The 21,453-nt window shown below is 30.8% G+C and overlaps 4 protein-coding genes across 7 annotated transcripts in view; 3 read left to right on the top strand and 1 right to left on the bottom strand.

The window, feature by feature from the left end:
- The first annotated feature begins 630 nt into the window (after positions 1–630).
- CCT7 (chaperonin containing TCP1 subunit 7) lies at positions 631–3,767 on the top strand. The gene is made up of 6 exons (XM_033479247.2): positions 631–787; positions 1,381–1,641; positions 1,854–2,183; positions 2,276–2,748; positions 2,830–3,099; positions 3,161–3,767. Exons 1-6 carry the CDS (start codon positions 785–787, stop codon positions 3,444–3,446), a joined length of 1,623 nt encoding a protein of 540 aa, XP_033335138.1. The 5' UTR covers positions 631–784; the 3' UTR covers positions 3,447–3,767.
- Positions 3,768–4,441: 674 nt separating this feature from the next.
- LOC117225571 (thiamine pyrophosphokinase 1) lies at positions 4,442–9,937 on the top strand. Of its 2 annotated transcripts, XM_076519334.1 has the most exons (7): positions 4,442–5,176; positions 5,250–5,348; positions 8,104–8,277; positions 8,525–8,787; positions 8,860–8,964; positions 9,344–9,506; positions 9,738–9,937. In XM_076519334.1, the coding sequence occupies exons 1-7, from the start codon at positions 4,756–4,758 to the stop codon at positions 9,872–9,874; spliced, it is 1,362 nt and encodes a 453-aa protein (XP_076375449.1). In that variant the 5' UTR covers positions 4,442–4,755; the 3' UTR covers positions 9,875–9,937. The 2 variants fall into 2 exon arrangements, with proteins under 2 accessions (XP_076375449.1, XP_076375448.1); XM_076519333.1 differs by lacking the exons at positions 4,442–5,176; positions 5,250–5,348 and adding an exon at positions 7,687–7,804.
- On the bottom strand, positions 5,461–7,396 carry LOC117225569 (mitochondrial protein C2orf69 homolog). 2 transcript variants are annotated; one of them, XM_033479249.2, is made up of 5 exons: positions 7,263–7,396; positions 7,034–7,161; positions 6,810–6,969; positions 6,492–6,735; positions 5,461–6,416 (listed from the first exon to the last, which is right to left on the bottom strand). In XM_033479249.2, exons 1-5 carry the CDS (start codon positions 7,389–7,391, stop codon positions 6,214–6,216), a joined length of 864 nt encoding a protein of 287 aa, XP_033335140.2. In that variant the 5' UTR covers positions 7,392–7,396; the 3' UTR covers positions 5,461–6,213. The 2 variants fall into 2 exon arrangements, with proteins under 2 accessions (XP_033335140.2, XP_033335139.2); XM_033479248.2 differs by having other exon boundaries at positions 5,461–6,735.
- A 6,252-nt stretch (positions 9,938–16,189) lies between the features above and the next one.
- The window catches only part of Vha100-2 (V-type ATPase subunit a family protein Vha100-2), a 57,690-nt gene continuing 52,426 nt past the window's right edge, over positions 16,190–21,453 (top strand). For both annotated transcript variants that reach the window (XM_076519329.1, XM_076519326.1), the window contains exon 1: positions 16,190–16,345. The gene's annotated coding sequence lies outside the window, so the exon portion shown is untranslated. The remainder of the gene's footprint in view (positions 16,346–21,453) is intronic.

Raw genomic sequence — 21,453 nt, 5'->3', positions numbered from 1 at the left:
TAATGTTTTTCGAGAAATGATATAACATAATATTACCACGTTAGCGTCGCAACGTAGTCACTATTTTTCATTGGATGCAACATGAGATTGAGTATGTACATAAGTATGTACATGAGTATGAGTATACAAACGAAATTTTAATATATAAAAGTGAAAAACTAAGACCTTAACAAAGGAATTGCACATGAAATGCTATGTACAATCTGTTATAGAGCAACAATTTTATGAAGCTTTATTAATTGTGATGAAATTATCATAGGAGGAATATTATTAATAAAACAGTTAATACAATAATGTGCTAATTCAATATAACAATAATGGTCTACTATGTAAAAGTTCAAACATAATTGGATACATATGTATAATATAATGCACATATAGTGTTGAAAATACGTTTTCTGTACTCAGAATATATCTCAAAACAATATAATCTTTTTTGAATTATTTCTCGAATTAATTTAAGATGTTTTTCATTATGTTATTACATTTGTTACTATCATTCTTTTCTAATTAAGTTCAAAGATTTTATTCATCAATTTTCAATTAGTGAAATTCACTTCAAATTAATCTCTACAGAAATTTAAACTCTACTTCACACTCACTTCCATTTTGTGATTTGATGCTTATGCTTCTGTAATTCTTGAATCACAGAGTAGGTCCTCTATGTGTTAGCGTATCCCAGCGGAATCATCTCGAATACCGTTTACAGGTTAGAGTAACAATTGTGCTCGTGCACAGTGAGTGAAATTGAAAAATCCATCAAATTACAACTAAAATTACAGAAATGGTAAGTAACAAGTGAAATTTTTATTTCAGTAGTAACAAAAATTATATTTCGATTTATTAATTTTAGCACACCTCCACACATTTCCAATTTCGTTATAAGCCGCTTTCTGTCTATAATGACAGAATATAATAGAAAATATTTCCTATGTATGCAAATAATAGAGTTTTTTACGATAATAAGTAAAGCACTTAAATAAGACTGATATATATAAAACGAAGGTTAATACGCATAAAAATGATCATTAAATTATAGGTTGAGCAGTTCTAACCTTATATGGCGATTAATTTCGGCTTACACCCACAATATACCTATAACAGGAATTTCAATAATAAAATATTACACTTTTGTGTAAATTTCATTAAACTTGTTAGGTGGTACTTGTTAGTATTTCAAATAGCAGAAAAAAACAAATAAGTAGTTTAATTTATAGTTCATTTGTTTCATTAAATGTGGTAAATGTTTAGAGAAAACTTTAATTACTTCATATACTCGAATCTGATACAAGAAAAATGGGAAGATATATGAGAGTACAGTATTAAAATCATTATTATTACTAATAATAGTTAATATAATTTATATAATATCTTTTGTAGCAACCTCAAATAATATTACTCAAAGAGGGAACAGATGCTTCACAAGGAAAGCAGCAATTAATATCAAACATAAATGCATGTCAAATAGTAGTGGATGCTGTGAGGACCACTCTAGGTCCTCGAGGAATGGACAAACTTATTGTGGACCAAAATGGAAAAGCCACTATTTCAAATGATGGTGCAACCATCTTGAAACTACTAGAAGTTGTTCATCCTGCAGCTAAGACCCTTGTGGATATTGCTAAATCTCAAGATGCAGAAGTAAATATTCATTAATTTAAGATATCTTATTGTCTCTGTAAACAAATTTGAATGGTAATATGCGAGTGAAATATTACCAGAAAATTAACAGAGTATATTAATGAACTTGTAGACTAGTAACACATAAAGGATATGAAGTTACTTCAATGTTGTTCGAACATTATTTTTAATTACTTTTACAATAGGTATAAATTTTAATTCTCTTAACGTAGGTTGGTGATGGTACTACAAGTACTGTCTTATTAGCTGGAGAATTTTTGAAGCAAATGAAACCTTTTATTGAGGAAGGGGTACATCCCCGTATTATCATTAAATCTCTTCGTCTTGCACTTCAAAAAGCTGTGGATGTAATAAATGCTGTTAGCGTGAAAATTGATAAATCTCAGAAAACAAAACTTACAGAACTTTTAGAAGAATGCGCAGCTACATCTATGAGTTCTAAGTTAATTCATCAACAAAAAGAATTTTTCAGCCGTTTAGTTGTGAAAGCTGTTTTGATGCTTGATGATTTGTTACCCCTTAATATGATTGGTATTAAAAAGGTAAGTACAGGAAGATTTTAAACCAACAAGAAATTAATAAAGTTTGCTTAAATTTTATTTTATTTTGTTGTGATAAAATATTTTATGCGTAGGTGTCTGGTGGAGCTTTAGAAGATTCAGAATTAATTAAAGGCGTTGCTTTTAAAAAAACATTTTCATATGCTGGATTCGAAATGCAACCTAAAAAATATAAGGATTGTAAAATTGCTTTGTTGAATATAGAATTAGAACTAAAAGCAGAGAGAGACAATGCCGAAATACGAGTAGATAATGTTGTTGAATATCAAAAGATAGTTGACGCTGAATGGCAGATTTTATATAACAAATTAGATAAGATTCACAAGAGTGGAGCCCAAGTTGTATTATCAAAATTACCTATTGGTGATGTTGCTACACAATATTTCGCAGATAGAGATATGTTCTGTGCTGGTAGAGTTCCTGAAGAAGACTTGAAACGAACAATGAAGGCTTGTGGTGGCTGTATCTTGACTACAGTACATGATATTAAAGATTCAGATTTGGGAAAGTGTGAGATGTTCGAAGAAAAGCAAATTGGTGGAGAGAGGTATTTGCATATATAGAGTATATATGTATATATTTTTTTATATTTAACTTCTTAACTGGTATTATATATACTCCTTTCCAGATTCAATTTGTTTTATGAAGGAGTGCGTACAAAGACATGTACATTTATACTGCGTGGAGGAGCAGAACAATTCTTAGAAGAAACTGAAAGATCTTTACATGACGCCATAATGGTTGTAAGGCGCATGGTCAAAACTAATGCCTGCGTAGCAGGTGGTGGCGCCATTGAAATGAAATTATCAAAAACTTTGAGAGATCACTCTCGTGTTATAGCAGGCAAAGAACAACTGTTAATTGCGGCAATAGCTCGTGCGTTAGAAGTTATACCAAGGTATGATAGTTTTATCTAATTATTACTTTGATTATATGAAACATAATAATGCAAATTTTAGACAATTATGCGATAATGCCGGATTCGATGCAACAAATATTTTAAACAAATTAAGGCAGAAACAACACAAAGGGATGTACACCTATGGCGTTGACATCAACACTGAAGATATTGGAGATAATATGGCAGCTTATGTATGGGAACCTGCTGTTGTAAAAATTAATGCTCTCACTGCCGCGACTGAAGCAGCTTGCCTGATTTTATCAGTTGATGAAACTATTAAGAGTCCTAAAAGCAGTCAGGATTCGCAACCTCAGATGGGTCGTGGTTTAGGACGACCCATGTAAAATTGCTTTATTCATTGAACGAAAATGATAAGCTTGAATATTTAATATTAATAATACATGTATTGGATGTATTGGAACAAAACTGTTTATACACTAATAATCTATTATAATATTCCATGCAATTCTTTTGCATATTTTTTTCTTACATTTTAATAATAATTCTCATCGGACTGTACAAGTATTTTAACATTCAATCATTAAAATTATAAGACAAATTTCATATTCAATAGTATTGTGCATTTATTAAATTACAAAAACATGATTTGATTATATAATTCTACTTTAAATAGAAAAATTAAACCAATTTTGTATGCTTAAAAATGTTTGTGTATTCTATACCTGTTATTCTCATCAATGTCAATGTTCAAAAACTACGGTCATTCATTTATTTTTAATGTTGAACGCTTGATGATTTTCACGTTTTAATCATAAAATATTTTAATAAAGTGATCTGTTACAGTATTCTTTCTTTTAAAACATCTTCTAAATATGAAATGTTAAGAATAATATATATATACTTATATATATACGTACTATACGTACGTACTATACGTATATAGTACTTTCATATGCACATATTTTTTTAATACATTTCAATTAATGCTTCCATTAATAATAACATTAACTAGGAATTATATTAAAGTCTTATTTATTACATGATTATTTAATACTTTTGGGCCCGATCTTTCTGTGTGAAATGATACAGTTCTCTGCATTAATAAGATTTCGTTGCAATGCTTATAAAGTGACCCACAAGATCATTAATATTTTAATCAATATACTAAAAATAAAGAAAACACAATTTTATTTCTTTCACCACAGTCCTAAGATGAATGTGTACTTTTTGAAAGGTTTCATTTCACTTGTTTACTCTAAATTTATGAATAAATGTAAAAGCTCCGTAAAATTACAAATCATAATTATTTTCATAATATTCGTTGTTAAATTTAAATCTTAAATTGCGATCTCGATAATTGTGATTTCGCTGAATTGCAGACAACTTCATTCCGTGTAACAGTTTACAAGTCTATACAATACAGAGGCATTGTATTGTACATACAATGTATTTTCATACATGCTTAATCCAGGCATAATTCTTAAAATTAAAACGTAGTACAAAAATCTTTAGTGAGATAAGGAAATATATAATTTACGTGGTTAAATGATTTTGAGAAATCGATAATAAATGGTTGGAATAGAAGAAAGAAACTATCAACGAGTATTGAAAGAAAATTTTACATGACAAACAAAGCAGTTTCGAACTGCTAGATAATAGTAGTATATACACGCAGTTACAAAACTGGCAAATATGAAAACAGAAGTGTCTTGGAAACGCCGGTTTCTTCGGAAAAAATTTAAATACACCTTAATCTGTGTATTTGTAGTTGCTATTATTTTTGTTGTTCATCAATTATTTTATTTTAAACAACTTAATCAAGCGGTCGTAGAAAAATTAACTAGCGAATCGGTGCGAACATCTAAATATAATATTAATAATAAAATTCTGGATAAAGTAGATACATTACGTGGAACACGTGACAAAGACCAATTAAAATATCTACCAAATTCAGAAGAAAAATTTGTCTGTTTTATTTCAAAAACAGAGATAGATTTTGTGAAAATTAATGACGATTATTGTGATTGTCCAGAAGATGGTAGTGATGAACCTAGTACTAATGCTTGTAACAATGGTGTCTTTTACTGTCAGAAGTCATCTTCACAAGTTACATGTATTTAATTCCTTATTTTTTTATTATACATTAACTTTGCTTGCAGTGATAACTGATATCAATCAAATTTCAGTAAAGATATCATCTTATAAAGTTAACGATGGAGTTTGTGACTGTTGCGATGGATCTGATGAATGGGCAGAAGTTAAATTATCACATTCAGGCAACGATAGTTGGTGCTATTCTGATAAAAAAAATTTTGTTTGTTATGATTCTTACTAATTATGAATAATTTATTTTTCAGGCTCTGAGAACATAGATTATCATAAGTCGAAATGTCAAAATAAATGTTAATACACCACGGATGCAAATATATTTATTTGACATAGATATGTATATCAATCTTCTATCAACTATGCTGCTACATATTAATGTACGTAAAATTTTTCATTGTGTAACACTAGTCCAAATGCTTTTTCAGTTCTACTTATTTAAAAATATAAGAAAATTTTAATTAACATATCATAAATGCATTAATAAGTATTTACAAATGACTTTTATACATTACGTACTAAATTTTCTTAAGAAAATATATTTATATAATACTATATCATTACCCAATGAATTTAAAATGAACACAGATTTGGAAAAATAACCTGGATAAATGACGCATGACTGCAATCAATTCTAACTATTAATAGGATTACCTACTACTGTTAGCTTGTTAATGGAGTTATCATTTTGCTATTAGTCATGCATTTTGCCATTTCTTTACAATGACAAAGAATAGTCTTTATAGTTAATATATTAACATTTCTTTTGTTGGTGTCATTGTTAATAACAATAAAAATACATTGTTAAATCTATCGTAGAATCAATATTTTTTTGTAAGCATTTAAATAATTTGTCACACAAATAGTAAATTACATGATATAACAGAGCTAACTCAGTCTTTTCAATAACATCCCTTATACTCACAGCTTGGTTCCCTGTACAACAATAATATAATATTGGCTAACTAGAGCAAGAACATTGGCTAACTAAGCAGGATATTATTGTATATGAAAATGTATTTAAATAATTTAAGTAATGAGATATTATTGAATATAATTTCTGATAGCAGTAAGAAGATTAAAATGTAATGTCAAATTTCTTGGTTTATCTGCAAAGTGTAAAATTCGTTTCACAGGAACTTCCATACTTCGTAACAAACAACAAAATTGATTTTCTTCTTCACGAATCCATGGACGCCGAAGGTCACATATTTGATATGGTGTGACATGTACATGAACTTCTATTTCTGTAACATTACAAGTGTTAAGCATAACTGAAACAAGTACAGAAAGTTTTCTCATAATTTTACTGAATATATTACTTAATTTTACAAACGATTCTAATATAGGTTTATTCGTAATCCATGTATCTTTGGAACGTCCATGTCCACTATCCAACCACCACATGCTCTCAATTAGTTTTACAAAGTTTGTAATTTCTAGGTCAGAATCTGGATTACTGAGATGGTTATGAAATTCATGAAGAAATTGATTCAATACAACACAGCCTTTGCTGAAGCCCATTAGTGTTAATCTTGTTTTGTTATTAATAAGATCAGTAGGATTCTAGCAATACAAATAGACTAGAATGAATTTTATATTGTGACTTATATTATTGTTGAATTTTAACTTAAATATACCTCATCCTTATATAATTTCAAATTCTGTGAAGAGGATTTTATCAATTCCTGCAAATGTTTTAAAGCATTATGAGATGGAGAAAACGTTGGATCACCATATTCATTTGTTGATACAAAATTATCAAAACAACTAAAGCTGCCATATACTTTATTGTGTATCCTAGAACAAATTTCAACATGATAACAAATAATGTTACATATTATTGTTTCATTGTAAGTTTTACCTTGATGGACGAATGACAATTATATGTTTATTTGGAAAATTTGTTGAAAGTATACGAGCAGTATTTTCTAGACTCCACTCTGCATATTTTTTACTGTCAGGATGCCGTTCCATACATTCTTGAATATCCTTTAAAGGATGTATAATATTATATTTAACTATTGCATTGTACACCTTAATAAGAAAATAACTTTATTTTAGTAAATATCATTAAATCGTTTCACGCACACCTGCACATCGCCTCCAAAATATATGAGAATGTCTTGACATGGTAGTGATTTTGGATATGAATAAATTATATCATTAAAACGACTAACAATTCCAGGTACTTTCTTCCATATACAGATTTTAGAAGACATTTCAAAAAATCTAAATCTGAAACCACAGTCTAAAATTTTAATGTAACGTTTAACATTGCCGGTAATTCACGAGTTTGAAATTGTTAGAAAAAATCAAATATCTATTTAGTATACTATATTATTGATTTTCGGACTTAGGATATATGTATGTACGATAGGAACCGGGTTATGGATAACCGGGTGGCGCAGATCAGAGTGCAAATCCAGTGAGCAGTGAGCTAGCGAATCCAAACGGGCAGGGTATCCACCATATTAATTTGCACTACTTTGCACTTTGCTCTCACACTAACAAACAATGCATCGTATGATTATAGGGCTACGCGGCTACGCTCGCTCAGGCTATGGCCTTGAGCGGCGCTCGAAAAATGAACATGCTAGTATACATGAAATATTCCGTATTTTTTTTACTATATGTAAGTGATAATTTTAAGATAAACACTGTTGACCCTTGATTTATTAGGAAATGCTTAATTTTACAGCAAGTATGTAGATATGTAGTTTGAAATTGTACTTCGTCACAACCAGAGTTCGGTAATTATCACATAAGCCTTCACGAAAAAATATGTAGTACAAGTTGTATAGTTAATTTTACTATATATTTTTTGCCTAAGATTTTAGTCATTTAAGCACTTAAAAATAGTAATCAAATATTTTGGAATATAAACTGAATAGTTTATGATCTTCTAACCCAACTTCATGAACATTTTTTCAGTTTTTAGGAAATATAAATTAAGTTTAATCATGCAAAGTAATACAAATTTGAGCATATCAAATTGGGACCCTCTTCAGATATTTCAAAGTTGTTCGCAGTATAAATATGCTATAGTTATATTGAATCGCCCACTTCGTTGGAACAGTGATATTTTACTCCGAATCTGGGAGAATGGTAAGTGTTGATCTTTACATAACATTTGAAAAGTATTTCATGTTTGTGGCTTTTTAAATTATGAGTAACATTTTCAACTAGTATATTATATGTATAAATTCAAATATAAAGACAGGTATTCTATGTATGATAATAGAAATTATATCATAGTTGAATTATATACTTATTTCTTTTAATTATTTTAATATTTCTGTTTACTATTTGTATTGTTTATATTATATCATAAGCGATGTCTTAAATAATTCAGCTCAGATTAAGATCACTGTTGATGGAGGAACTCATAGGTGGTTACAATACTTAGAAGCACAAGATATAGATCTTCTAGATGGAAAACATTCTCAGTATTTGCCCAATTTAATTACTGGTGACATGGATAGTTGTTCTCCTGAAATTCTTGAGAAGTTAAAATCCGTGGGTACAAGAATCATTAAAACACCTGATCAGAATTATACAGATTATACGAAAGCTTTACTTCAGATGGAGCAGTATGCCAGTGAAAAAAATATAAATGTAATAGTGGATCTTATACGATTTTTTTTATGATAAATAATGTTTAATAAAAACAAAAATTATTACTTACAGTTGGAAGCGATATATGTATTCGTTGATTCATCAGGAAGACTTGACCATACATTTGCAAATATTAATACACTTTTTCTTTGTAACAAACTTATAGCTGGGACAAAGGTAATGATGTTTTTATATTTTTAGACAATTTTGCAAATTTGAAGATACATTTCTTAAATTACTATAATTTTAGTATGATACGGTTTTTCTTAAGAATTATTTAATACAATTACTTAATAATATTTATGGACAATGGAAAAAGAATTTGACATTTGAATGAAAATAATAATTGCTATACAACAACTCTTCATATTGATAATAATAGTTATGTCTCTTATCAAGTTTATTGTTTGTAATTATGGTGTAAATTCAAATTCATTGAAATTATGATGTATATAGTTATAAATTAAATAAATAAATTCAATATATAGCACACTAATTATAATACTTTTGATTAATTAGAATAATAAGTTTATTTATTCAATTTTATCTACTGTAGATTATTCACATTGCTAATGATTCATTGACATGGATTCTGAAACCTGGGTTTCATAGTATATCAATTCCTGAAATATTGGTGCAAACTAATAGCTGGTGTGGACTTTTACCAATTGGATCACCTGTTAAGCATATAAGCACAACTGGTTTAAAATGGAATTTAGGTAAGCCTTTTCATTTATTTTCAGGGCCATGTATAAAATTATTCTTAGTTTTGGTTTACCTACTCGAATTCATATTCTTGATGTGGCTGTAGATTAATTTAAAAAGTAACAATTTTTGTTCTGTCTTAAAAGTTTCGTAATTTTAAACACATTTTTAGTACATATTTTATTAAATTTGACTAAAACTTATGTTCAAATTATGTTTAAAACAGGAAATTGTTCATTTTTCAGATAATGCAACTATACAATTTGGTGAAATGGTAAGCACTTCGAACACATATGATAATTGTTCTAATGTAACCATCAAGACAGATTCATTAGTAGTATGGACAATGGGTATAAAGTCACTTAAGGAAAAATATGATTAAAAATGCACAATTTGATATTATATAACTTATTATTTCGTATTAAATTTTCATTCCACTTAATAATTATTGTACTTACTCTATGTCATGGCGAAATTCATAAAAATTTAAGTAACACACTTCTAAGAAATACTTATGATAAAGGTTGGGAAAGAGCACACAGTTTACTCTTTACCACAGGGCTCGGAATTATCCAGCACGCAACATTAAGATCGCGAGGGCTACGCCTCTTGACTCTCGTCGTACATTTCGCTCCTCGTGGTCGCCTAAATGTACGGAGTACCTCATCAAATGCTCTATTTTACATACATCGACTACACGAACATTACGTACTATCATTTACTAAGGACCGAGCATTGTGAGAGGCAGGCGAGAATTACAATGTGGCAACAAGAATTGTAGGAATTTTAAAAATCGTTAATGATATAGCTCAGGCCTAGGCAACTTGTGGCTTGGGAGCAGGAGCTGCTACTACTCGTGTTTTAACTAGTGTAGTCAGGAAAAATAACTACGCAAGGCGACGCATGCGTAGGAACATAACACTGGCACGTGTGGTCGCACCAAGGGCAACTAAGGTACACCCTATCGTACAGTCATATTTTAATAGTAACATACACCAAAATCCAACACAACAGGATACATAACTTATCATATCTTAATTCTAGACTTAACGTAAATTAATTTATCTTAATACATTTTTTACAGTACAATTTTTTAACTTATATCGTTACATCAAGTGTAATATTGTTATGAACATGGGTCTGGTAACGACATTGTAACAGAGACAAAAGAAAGTTTGTCAAAAATGTACGTAACACTAGTCCCTCATTTTGTGAAATGAAGAATATAAACTTTGTTTATAGTATAGCCTAATTATTTAATTATGTCACAAAATTCGCGGTCACCCACGCAACATTGGTGTCAGAAGTGGGATTCTAACAACTCAGGTTCTCGAGTGGTCGCATTTGGATGCTGCGGCGTAGGCCGGCATTAGCGAAGTATTGGACTCGCAGAACTGACAATTTTTGAATATGAAAACTCGTAGGAATACAAATCGGAAAATCTCATAGTCAGCCGATGTAATTTAAGTATGTAATCTAGCTTTAAATACTTTTTAATTTATATACAAATAGTGAAAACTTTTAATAATTTAAACTTTGAGGAAGGTTTCAAAAAAAATATTTCTCAGTGTTGGTTTTTGGAATATTTTTATATGAAAGGATATATGTATAACTGTTAATGAAATATATAAAAATCAAGTGTAATCTATATGAAATTAGGGGGGTTTAAATCATCATTTTTATAATTTCGAACTTTTTAAGAGTTATAACTGAACAGTTATAACAGTTTTTACTGAATTTTACAAAAACTGCCTTTACGTTTGAATTTATATCTTCGAAACTATTAAAGATACAAAGTTGCGATTTTTTTCAGATAATCTTAAAGGATATGCGTATTTAAAAAAATGTTTCAAAAAGTAAAAATATTATAAATATTTCAATATTTTTAATTTAAATATTTTTAAAAATTTGAAAAAAATATGTCCGTCTTCTTTGAACTCTCCCCTCTCCATTCTAATTTTTTAATTCGCGGATACTCTGAAACTGAAACTAGGATAGGACGGAGAAAGACGCGGCGCGCCCCGATTCTGCTAAACAGACCGCGCGTTTTACTGTGACGTTCGACGGCTAACCAACCACTACCAATCTCATACTATTTGAATAACGTTGTAAAACAGAATCGACAGGTTTCCAACACTGCTGAATAGTGTCATTTATACTCTTAGAAGAATGTTAGTAATCTACTCTTGGCCAATGAGACCTTTTTTTATAATAATCAGACTTGTGAATACCAGCTCGTGCTACTTTCAATAACTTTATTAGCAAACGAATTTTTAAATAATTTACGTGACAAATTTATTGCTCTGAAAACACACAACTTTACTTCGATTTCTTAAATGTTAATATACTGTATTCGTGACTTCATAATATACGTATAATAAAATTAAAATATGTAAAAACGAATTGCTGATTACACTAAAACGAAGACATTAAAATGCGATTTTGGAAGAGCGAGAAATGCAAGATTTAATTTATGTACCTAATTATACATTGATTTTAGATTTAGGATTTGTATTATTGAGATTTTGTATTACTCAATCCCTGTTACACATATTTTTCTTAATTACACAAGAAATTTGTAGCGAAAGAAACGAATAGTTCTCATGGTAATCGTATGCAGTGATTGAAATGGGCACCTTATATACAATATCGAGAGAATATTGTACATACATAAGTAACTACATACTTTTTTGGACTATGTAGGCCGCCTTTTCTAGAAAGTAACTGGTTGCGGGGTTGCTAATAATATGCGTATTATCACCGCAGGTTGTGTTTGCTTTCTCGTCGATATTATGTTATACATATATAGACTTGGCCACTAAGTATAATCGTTTTAATTGTTTTCGTAGTCTGCAGGGATATGAAAAAAGTTTATTCACAGAAGTTGTATATTCTTTCATTAAATCTTGCTCAATTAAATAAAATACGGTATTTCATTTCGATAAAAATTTAAACAATATTTTTGTAAAATTGAACTTCTGATGCTTAATTTTAATATATATAACGCGATGTTCAGTCGCCAGGCACTGGAAGAAGAGAGCCACATGAAACGGGACGATTTTCCAATCGATTTCGAAATCCTGACTTTCGCGCGATAAGGATCCAAAGAACAAAATTGATCTCGTAAAACAAAATAAATTATCAGGCTCCATTCTCTTTAATCCTTCTCTTTAATTCTCTTTAATCCTCATTTTTGATTCTTTATACAATTTTCGCGACGGTTTCGCAATCGGTCTCGAAGAGACGCGAAATTGCAAAGCGCAGATGGTAGACGCAATTACAAATGACTGCCACGGTAGTTCCCGAAACAGAACGCAAATCAACGCGTGCGTTGTTCGAATACACGTTTCCACGGAAGCACGGTAACGATACGGAAAATCACGATAGCACAACGAGTTACACGCCTACCTCTCTCAGTTACATCCCCGAGGAAAACGTCCGAAATAAAAAACTACACGAAACTTATGAAAACCGAACGGCGCTCTCGAAGCGAGAGCGGAATGATAACATGAAACGAGAGCAATCATTATCGCACAATCATTATCCGAGCCATCTCGCGAAGAAAGCAAAGGATCACTGAACGACTCACCGTTTCTCGACAACTCGTTTGCCTAGGGCCTAGATGATACGGCAACGGAATTGGGCCTCGATGGAGTTAGGATCGGCACGTAACTTTCGTTTGCACTCGCGATTAATCGCAAGACAAAGACGTGTCGTCGCGTTACGGGAGGTCGCACAGCAGTGATCATTCGTGATACTTCGCGGGTTTCAGAAATGCAAGGAGCTGCTCTTACGTACCCCACCCTCTACTTATTACTGTGGTTTAGTCTCGCGCTCGTAACACAAACGCGAAGGATTGTCCCACAAATGGTCCTGGGCCCAAACCGTTTTATAATAGTATCGCCTTGGTGATCGAAACGAAGAATAATATCGCTTTAGTCATCCCAGGGTGCGTCCACGCCACTCACACATATAAAACTCCTTGTACGGGGCGAGACAAGATTTAAAAATTTTTTTATCATCCTGCAATCTAAAAAATTTTGTGTATACTCATTCCATAGAAAACTAGTCGGTCTAATATCTTAAAAGTGTTCAAGTCCTTTGAACCAATTTCAAAAAAGTTATCAAATAATTGATAACGAAAAGAGAATAACTCGTCGGTCATACATTGGTGACACTAATTTGTTATCACTTTTCAAAATTAATTTCAATTGCAATATACATATATTCAAACAACCTGAATTTTACTAGGATGTTTAGAATGCAAAAGAGCTAAAGTATTATACTAGTCTAGTAGTATAGTAGTATAGTACTAGTTAAAGTCTAGTTTTAGTTTCATTAATTAAATTACTTCGATTTCGTGGAAATTTTTTTGGGCACGCGCTCGTGATTGTATGTCGGAAAGTTTATATTCGGCTATTGTGTCTTGCAACCGACGCAGACAATTTTTATTTTGCATAAAGATCCGGACTAATAACTATAACATACACTAACAAAACATGGGTAACATCAATTAAATATTATCTCTTTTTGAAATGAACAGGTGTCCCAATATATGCGATTGCGCCTTTGAACACATTTATTTTATCTCGTAACGATAGCTGAGAATTAAATCAATACAAGTAGAAATACGATTGGTTCCTTTTCTTCATTTAATTCGTTAAATGAGAGTTAAATCGTTAGATTACGATTACAATTATAATATCTGCTCTATAAAGACAAATTGTCTCTTCGAAAAAACACTTATTTATGGTCTATATGGAGTATATATTAAATGTACCTTGTGCAACGCATCTTCGCATGTATGTATTATGTTCACATGACATTTTTGTCACGCAGTATTGACAAGCATTTATAAAACACTCTGTATAATATGTGATCGAAATAAAATTATTTCTCTCACCTATAGCTGTTACAAGCGTTTGAAATAGAGTATTTATCTCCGATAAATATTATAAGCAACCGAGATAAATTTTTTCACAGATAACAGTTATAGGCAACTTTATAGGCAAAACAATTTCGGACGAAGTTAACTATGACAATGATTTTTTCACATTGATTATAATAGTTATGGTCCTTGGTTTTCCGTGTTGCAAAATTCAAATTTTACAAACAAAAACTTAATTTAATTACATACGATAACAACGCATACGCTGAACGCTTAGACGACCAATAATATTGCCAATCTATCAAGGTTCTCAATATTATTCTCAATATATATATTGGCAATATGTACCGTCAATATTTATTGACAAATCACATTATCCTCATGCGTTCAGTTTTATTGACAGTATAGTACAAGTTAGTGCTCTTATAATGATGTTGGGTAAGAAAAAAGGTGCAACTATTACTTTGGCGTTATCAATGAGGAAATTACGGAAGAAAAGAATTTAGCACAGTATACAAACATTTGATATTTCTGTTATCCGCAAATCGCACACGTGTTTGTATACATTCAAAGTCACCGTAATTGAAACGCGTAGTCGTATTATATGCAGCAAGCAAATATATGTATAACAATTAACACTAGATTTACAGAGCACTAAAAACAGATGTTTTATATTAGTTTATAATTTTGAACGAGTGTAGAATAAATTAAAAAATTAATGACCGGTCATTTTGATGGGTTCCGTAAACCTACTGTTAAGACATTTTAAAGCAATCTCTGTTTTATGGAGCAATTTAACTTTTTGCACTCGGAAGATTTTTCCGATATACCTACCAGTAATTCGGAGCAAATTTTGCAAAAATTCTCATTTTGTTATACAACATCGTATTGAAATAAAAACCATTATACCGCTGTGAAATTTTATACGAATTAATAAATAAAAAAAATTTTTGTTTTTATTTATGTATTTTACATGATTACCTTGAGGATAGCGAATAAATCTCATCTGAGATTTGAAAGCATATAATAAAAAAAATATATATATACGATTATCTTGCAGTATGAAGAAAAATAATTAAAAAGAAATACCACTTTGACATGAATATACCATATCGGCAACATTCGAGTACAAAGGGTTAGATATTAATAATTTGTCCAAAAATGCCAATTTAGAGCACGAATACATTTTGGAGTCATCGTATTTGTATTGCACTTAACCTTTAACTGGTGTAATGATGACTGACATACACAGGGGTCATGATAGATACTAAATAAAAAATGCAAAAAACGGTGTTGATCTAATTCTAGACACTAGTTTCATTGATATTTTATTCGTATCTAGCGTATAACATAACAAAACTTGATAAATTTAGCTTTTACTACAAACTGAAATAACAATGCAGTGTAAGAGTTCTTACGATCCTAGTATAGCCTTTGTAGTCGTATGGCGACTGTGAATCACCATTAAAATTTGCTATATTCTTCAAGGTAATGTAAATGAACAAAAATAGTATAAAATAAAAATACTATACGTTGCAAGAAACATCTTAATTTTGAAGTTAAAATAGCCTCGAGTACGAACAGTTAAGTATCCGACGTTTTACCCTAAAATGAAAAAAGGTTGTCAATAGAAGAAAATGACGCTGGTCATTTCTAGCGAATTGATCACACAAGGTAGTAGTAAGACAGCTTGTTTCTAGCAGACCACCCTGTAGGTCAGAATGATCAGCTGTGGCGATGTTTACATTCGTTGGCGTCCTCAGCGACGATGTACCGCAATGGTGGGGTCGCGGCCACTGGCCAGTTCCTTGCCGTCTTTCGACCGGTCGCTATCGTTAGCCTCGCTGTTTTCTTAATTTTCTAGTCATTCGCGAGTTCATTGGTGAAAGTTTCACAATTATACTCGGTGCACACTATCGAACACGCCAAATGATTCATCAATTGTTTCGCCACTGCTCCAGCCCGGTAAGTCAACAAGCAAGTTACCGATCAAAATATTCACTGCATCAGCCTAAAGTCGACTCACAAATGTACTTGAGCCTCCAAGATTTTCATACTTGCTCGATTGGTTGGGTGTTTGATATCCGACTTGATCTAAACGGAGAACTGTATACACGGTGGTTCGTTTACCCGATAAAGAAGTGAATTCTCACGAAAATAGCTCATTAATCAGTTTAAGGTCTGAAATAGATTTTTTGCAAACCAGTTTCCATTTTTCGGAAATAGGATCTTTAATTTTTTTAAATTACTTTTTATCGAAAAAGTGCATCTAGTGAATATCGAGATTGAAAGTTCTCGAAAACGTGTTTAGAAACTTTAATTTTGTACTTTCGACTCGAGTTTCCTTTATCTGTTACCCCCGTTTCGATTATATTGTTACGGAGTACTCTATATATTTTTTATCGGACAATTAATTAAACAAGTGAACTGATTTAAATAATTTTCGGTCGTTTAAATAAACTCTTATCCAATTAAGGGGAACATTTGGATATTTTATGACAGGCAACGTAAACGATAATACTTTCTTTTGATCAACAAGTTTGAATAGTCTCGCGAGCAATGTTCAACTCTATCGGATCGTAATCGAATTTTAAGATGCTGTAATGAAATCTTTCGATCATACAGAAGTGTGATTTGTTTTTGTTGTAGAAAGGAATGCAGTGAAATAATATTTCTTCGGTGCTAGAATTGTGTGACATAAGAGTTTAGAAGTTGAATATTCGAGTGATGCAATGAATATTACAGTGTACATTATTGTTTATAGATGGAGTAGATGAACTACATAGTTACGTTGATGAATGTGGAATAAGAATCAGATGACGCAATGTAGTGTGTAAATTATGAAAAAGGGTTAACATTTATTAATCTTTTCAGTGACTCAGATAACATAGTCGTTCACTGATGGAAATGCATTATTCCGAGAAGATCACTTACAACAATCGTAACAAATCATCATATTTTTGTAATCGTTTAGAATCTAATTCAAATACTCTTGCATTCTTTTTTATTATTTTCCAAAGACAAAATAATTTCACTTTCCTGTTCAATATATGCCTCAATTGATTGATTTTATTATCTTTAATTGCATTAATTATTTTATTATATTTAATTATTTCGAGCTCATAATTAGTGACCTGTAGAATAGTAGTGACATTTTTGCGAAGGTGTTTTTGAAACATTGTATACTTGTTTTCTTTGTTACAAATTACACTTATGCAGGAAACTTCTGAAGTAACCTGACAATAACTGATTCATTTGTGTGCACTGTGTATTGTCGGCGAAACTTGATGACCTTTTGGGAAACTTGAGCAACCTCTGAAGCAATACCCTTGTTGCGTGTAGCTAGACGATAGAGGAATACTATTAAATTAGGTGATGGAACCAGGCAGTCGTAAAGGCTTTCCGCTGCTTAATTATTAATCGTAACTGGTAATTAATTACTTTTCATAACGCGTGGTATTTTCTATTAGTGAAACTCGAAATGCATACCGCATTAATAAACAGTTCATCGTTTTTCTGAACTATAAATTTCGATTTATAATTTCGCTGCAATTTTATTAATAATTTTACCTTAGAAATAATTGTTAATCTCTTTCTCGTTATTTCTGGCGTAAAGGTCTGACCTCTAAAAATAAAACGGTGAAGCCTTTTTAATATTAAAAATGTTTAAAAAAGAGTTCAGAGGAGACTTTAAAATAATCCAAGCTGTTGCAGTGTTATCGTTGTATTGTTTTCAAATATTGATGTCTGGAAAAGGTCAACATAGATCTGTGCTCGGATTGTTGATGTCCAATATTGAGGAACTAACGTTTGGCACCACTTTATGAAGTTTCTACACATATATATATTTGTTTCACTGTATGTATGCTCATAAATTCTCAGTATCCAAGAAATTTTCACGAACTTGAAAATAATGTGTCGCTTCCAAGCACATTATTCAAACAAATTCGCACTTAAACACGTTTTATCCGAGTATTCGACGATTGTTAGTTAAACAAACGCGTGTTTGGACACACCTTCTATATCGCTAGGAGCCGTCTATGTCCATTGCGTTGCTTGTTATGTACATAGCAGTTCGGCTAGCAAATGTAACCATTTCGATAAGTTGCAAGGGATTTTTTTTTCTGTTCTAAATCCGAAGTCTTATCTTACTTTATCTCTAAGCTAATGCTTTTTTAGTAACGTTACTATACTTGGCATTGAGCAATACGTATCATTGGGTTTTGACTGCTTCAGTTCAAGCTATTACATTAAACCTTAAAAACGCAATAACTTTTTTAAGATTGGTCCAAATAACTTGAATATTTTTTTAAAAGATAGAGGGATTAGTCTATATAGACAATGACTAAAATGCTTTTTTTTAAATTGTACTATTACTTGGAATGACAAAAAAAAATACCTCGTTTTTTAACTTGTTTATTTCAACCAATAACGAACGTTTAAAAAATGTCTTTCGTACATCTCGGTAATTTATATGTATGCTGAAAATTTAATTGACATCGATTACATCACAACATGTTGTAACAAATTAAAGATCGCAAAAATCGCAGTTTTGTCACGATTTTTGACACTTTTAATCAAAAACTGTAAGAAATCTGCACTTTTTTAAATCATTCAACGCCTCTAGCTTGACTCTGTGTTAACCGATGTCTTTCAGCACGATTTTATTTGTCGTTCCAAGTAATAGCAAAATTAAGCCATTGCCTAGTAGATTAATCCCTTTATCATGTAAAACAAATTCAAGTTATTTGGTATAATTTTAAAAAAGTTATTGCATTTTTAAAGGAGTAAGAACACTTTTATAAACTGCTGAAACTAAAAAATAATTGCGCAAACGGTCACCCGTAATTGTCATCAATTTTCGTTTTACTTTTTAATTGTGCCAATTTTGTTTTATTGTGTTTTGTATAAGCACTCACAGAGAAATAAAATGTAGAGAAATAGCAGAATTGAAAAGATTATTTAATGGAAAAGATTGAAAATCGTGTAGAAGAAATCTCAGGGTTAAACAAGATCGAAATGAACAATGAAATGGAAAATTGGATACCATAATTTATTAGGTTTAGGATTAATGTAACATTGATCAAATTAATTGCGAATGAAAGTCAGAGAACTTACCGCGAAACTGTTCTAGTCCGCGATATCGAAGCGTCATTATCGCTCTGCGGTTTTTGAAACCGGAGAAACGTGCATCGAATCGTTTACCGTTATTTCGTCGCATGCGTTTTCGCGCAAACTAGTAATTCGCGAAGGCTGCACCTTACAAGATATTACATCGATACATACTTTCTGCAATTAAAATTTCATTTACTTTCAAGGATATATTATGGAGCTACTGATAAATCTACAGCAAGAATCATCGTCGAATTTGTATTAATAAATATAGCAGAAATGAATTTCTAACAGGGAATATTTTTGACTGAAAGTTTTATTTCTTTAATGGAATTGTAATACAATTACTTTTTCTATCCCATTATTACGACATAAGGTTGGTAATTTATTAATATAGTCGTGTCTATAAATTCTAAAAATTTAATAAAGAGAAAGAGGGAATTTTTCGGGAAACGCCCATATTCCTAAAAACACTTTAAATGTGATCGTAACAATTGGCACATTTGTAAAATATCATTAAATATGAGTTATGAAATTATAATTTTATAAAAGACGGTTAATCAAAATGTATAAAGATATTAAAAGAATAAGATATTTATTCTTATTTTAATTAACTAAATCTTTTATTACAATTTATTTAATGAAACAAGCGAATTCTAATTATTTACAATTGTCTTTTTTCCTGCCAACGCGTGGAACAATATTCAGTACAATGATATAGTGCTACACTAACAATAGCTTTGCTTTATGCGTTTCACGTACATTATTGCATATACGTAGAGTGTGTCTTATTCAAATGAAACAGCTTAAATATCTCGTTTATTATTGACAACAGAAATGTTAGATTAAAATTGTTAAAGGAAATGTTTGAAGGTATGATTAAGTTCAAAGGGTAATTGCAAGAAACGAAAAATACTTTACAAGGCCATATTTTTCATATATGTAAGGTCATATATATTCATATATTTAGACGATACGCTGACCAAAATGTCATGATTTTTGTGTGACTAGATTTTGTGCCGAGTGAATAAAATAAATGACAAAATTACGATAAAAGAAATTAGTATAGAAATTTCGTTCTTGCAAGTGCTTAAAATAGATGATAAACAAACAATTGTTTGGACTTCCTTATTGTTTCCTGTCTAACGTTAACACATGCAATTCTAACGTTATTTTTGCTATTTATAGACTTACGAAGATAACTATATTATAGGTCGTTGGATCCGTCTGACCCTCGGCTGTAATGTGCCCACCATATTTACTGTATCATTCAAAGAAGAACCGCGATAACCTTGAAACCTTCAAACATTTTACCTTCGAAAGAATGTTTGCTCATCCGAAAGTTCGCCTCTTTATATCTATCCACGTTTTCTTATAGCATTTTCGTTTATTATCAATACACATTTTATATATTTATACATTTTATTATATACATTTGTGATATTAACACATTTTTAAATTACTTGAAGATGTGCATATTAACTACCATTAATGACGTAGCTATTTTATTTTTACCATAAGAAACTTTTTAGTTGGCAAATGGCATTTGTTCCTTATTTTGTTATTCATGAAATGAATTGAAATTTGCTTAAAAATCCGGGATTTAATTATCAGTAATAAGCGAGATATTTAAGGTGCCCGATGTAAATGGGGCACATTACATATATGGTGAATCAGCTTAGGCTTAGCTCATTCTGTTGTTCGATCAAAAATTTCTTTAAAATGATATAAATTTTATTTTGTATAAGTTTAAATAAATTTCTTATTGCAATATATAATTTTTCATTTGCACACGGTTCAGAATCAGCACCCTCCTGAGTATGAACCTTAGGAGGATGAGAATAAATTTTTTCAACTAGTCTTTTTCGGAGTTTTCAAGGTCATTTCAAGTGCTGACGTAAAAAGACATCTTTTAATAATTTTTATTTGACACTATTTTTACCAAAAAGGTTAGAGGACAT

Source organism: Megalopta genalis, chromosome 2 (assembly GCF_051020955.1).
Source record: "Megalopta genalis isolate 19385.01 chromosome 2, iyMegGena1_principal, whole genome shotgun sequence".
Lineage (NCBI taxonomy): Eukaryota > Metazoa > Arthropoda > Insecta > Hymenoptera > Halictidae > Megalopta > Megalopta genalis.
Note: the sequence above shows the minus strand (reverse complement) of the source record. Positions and strands in the feature narration are given on the sequence as shown.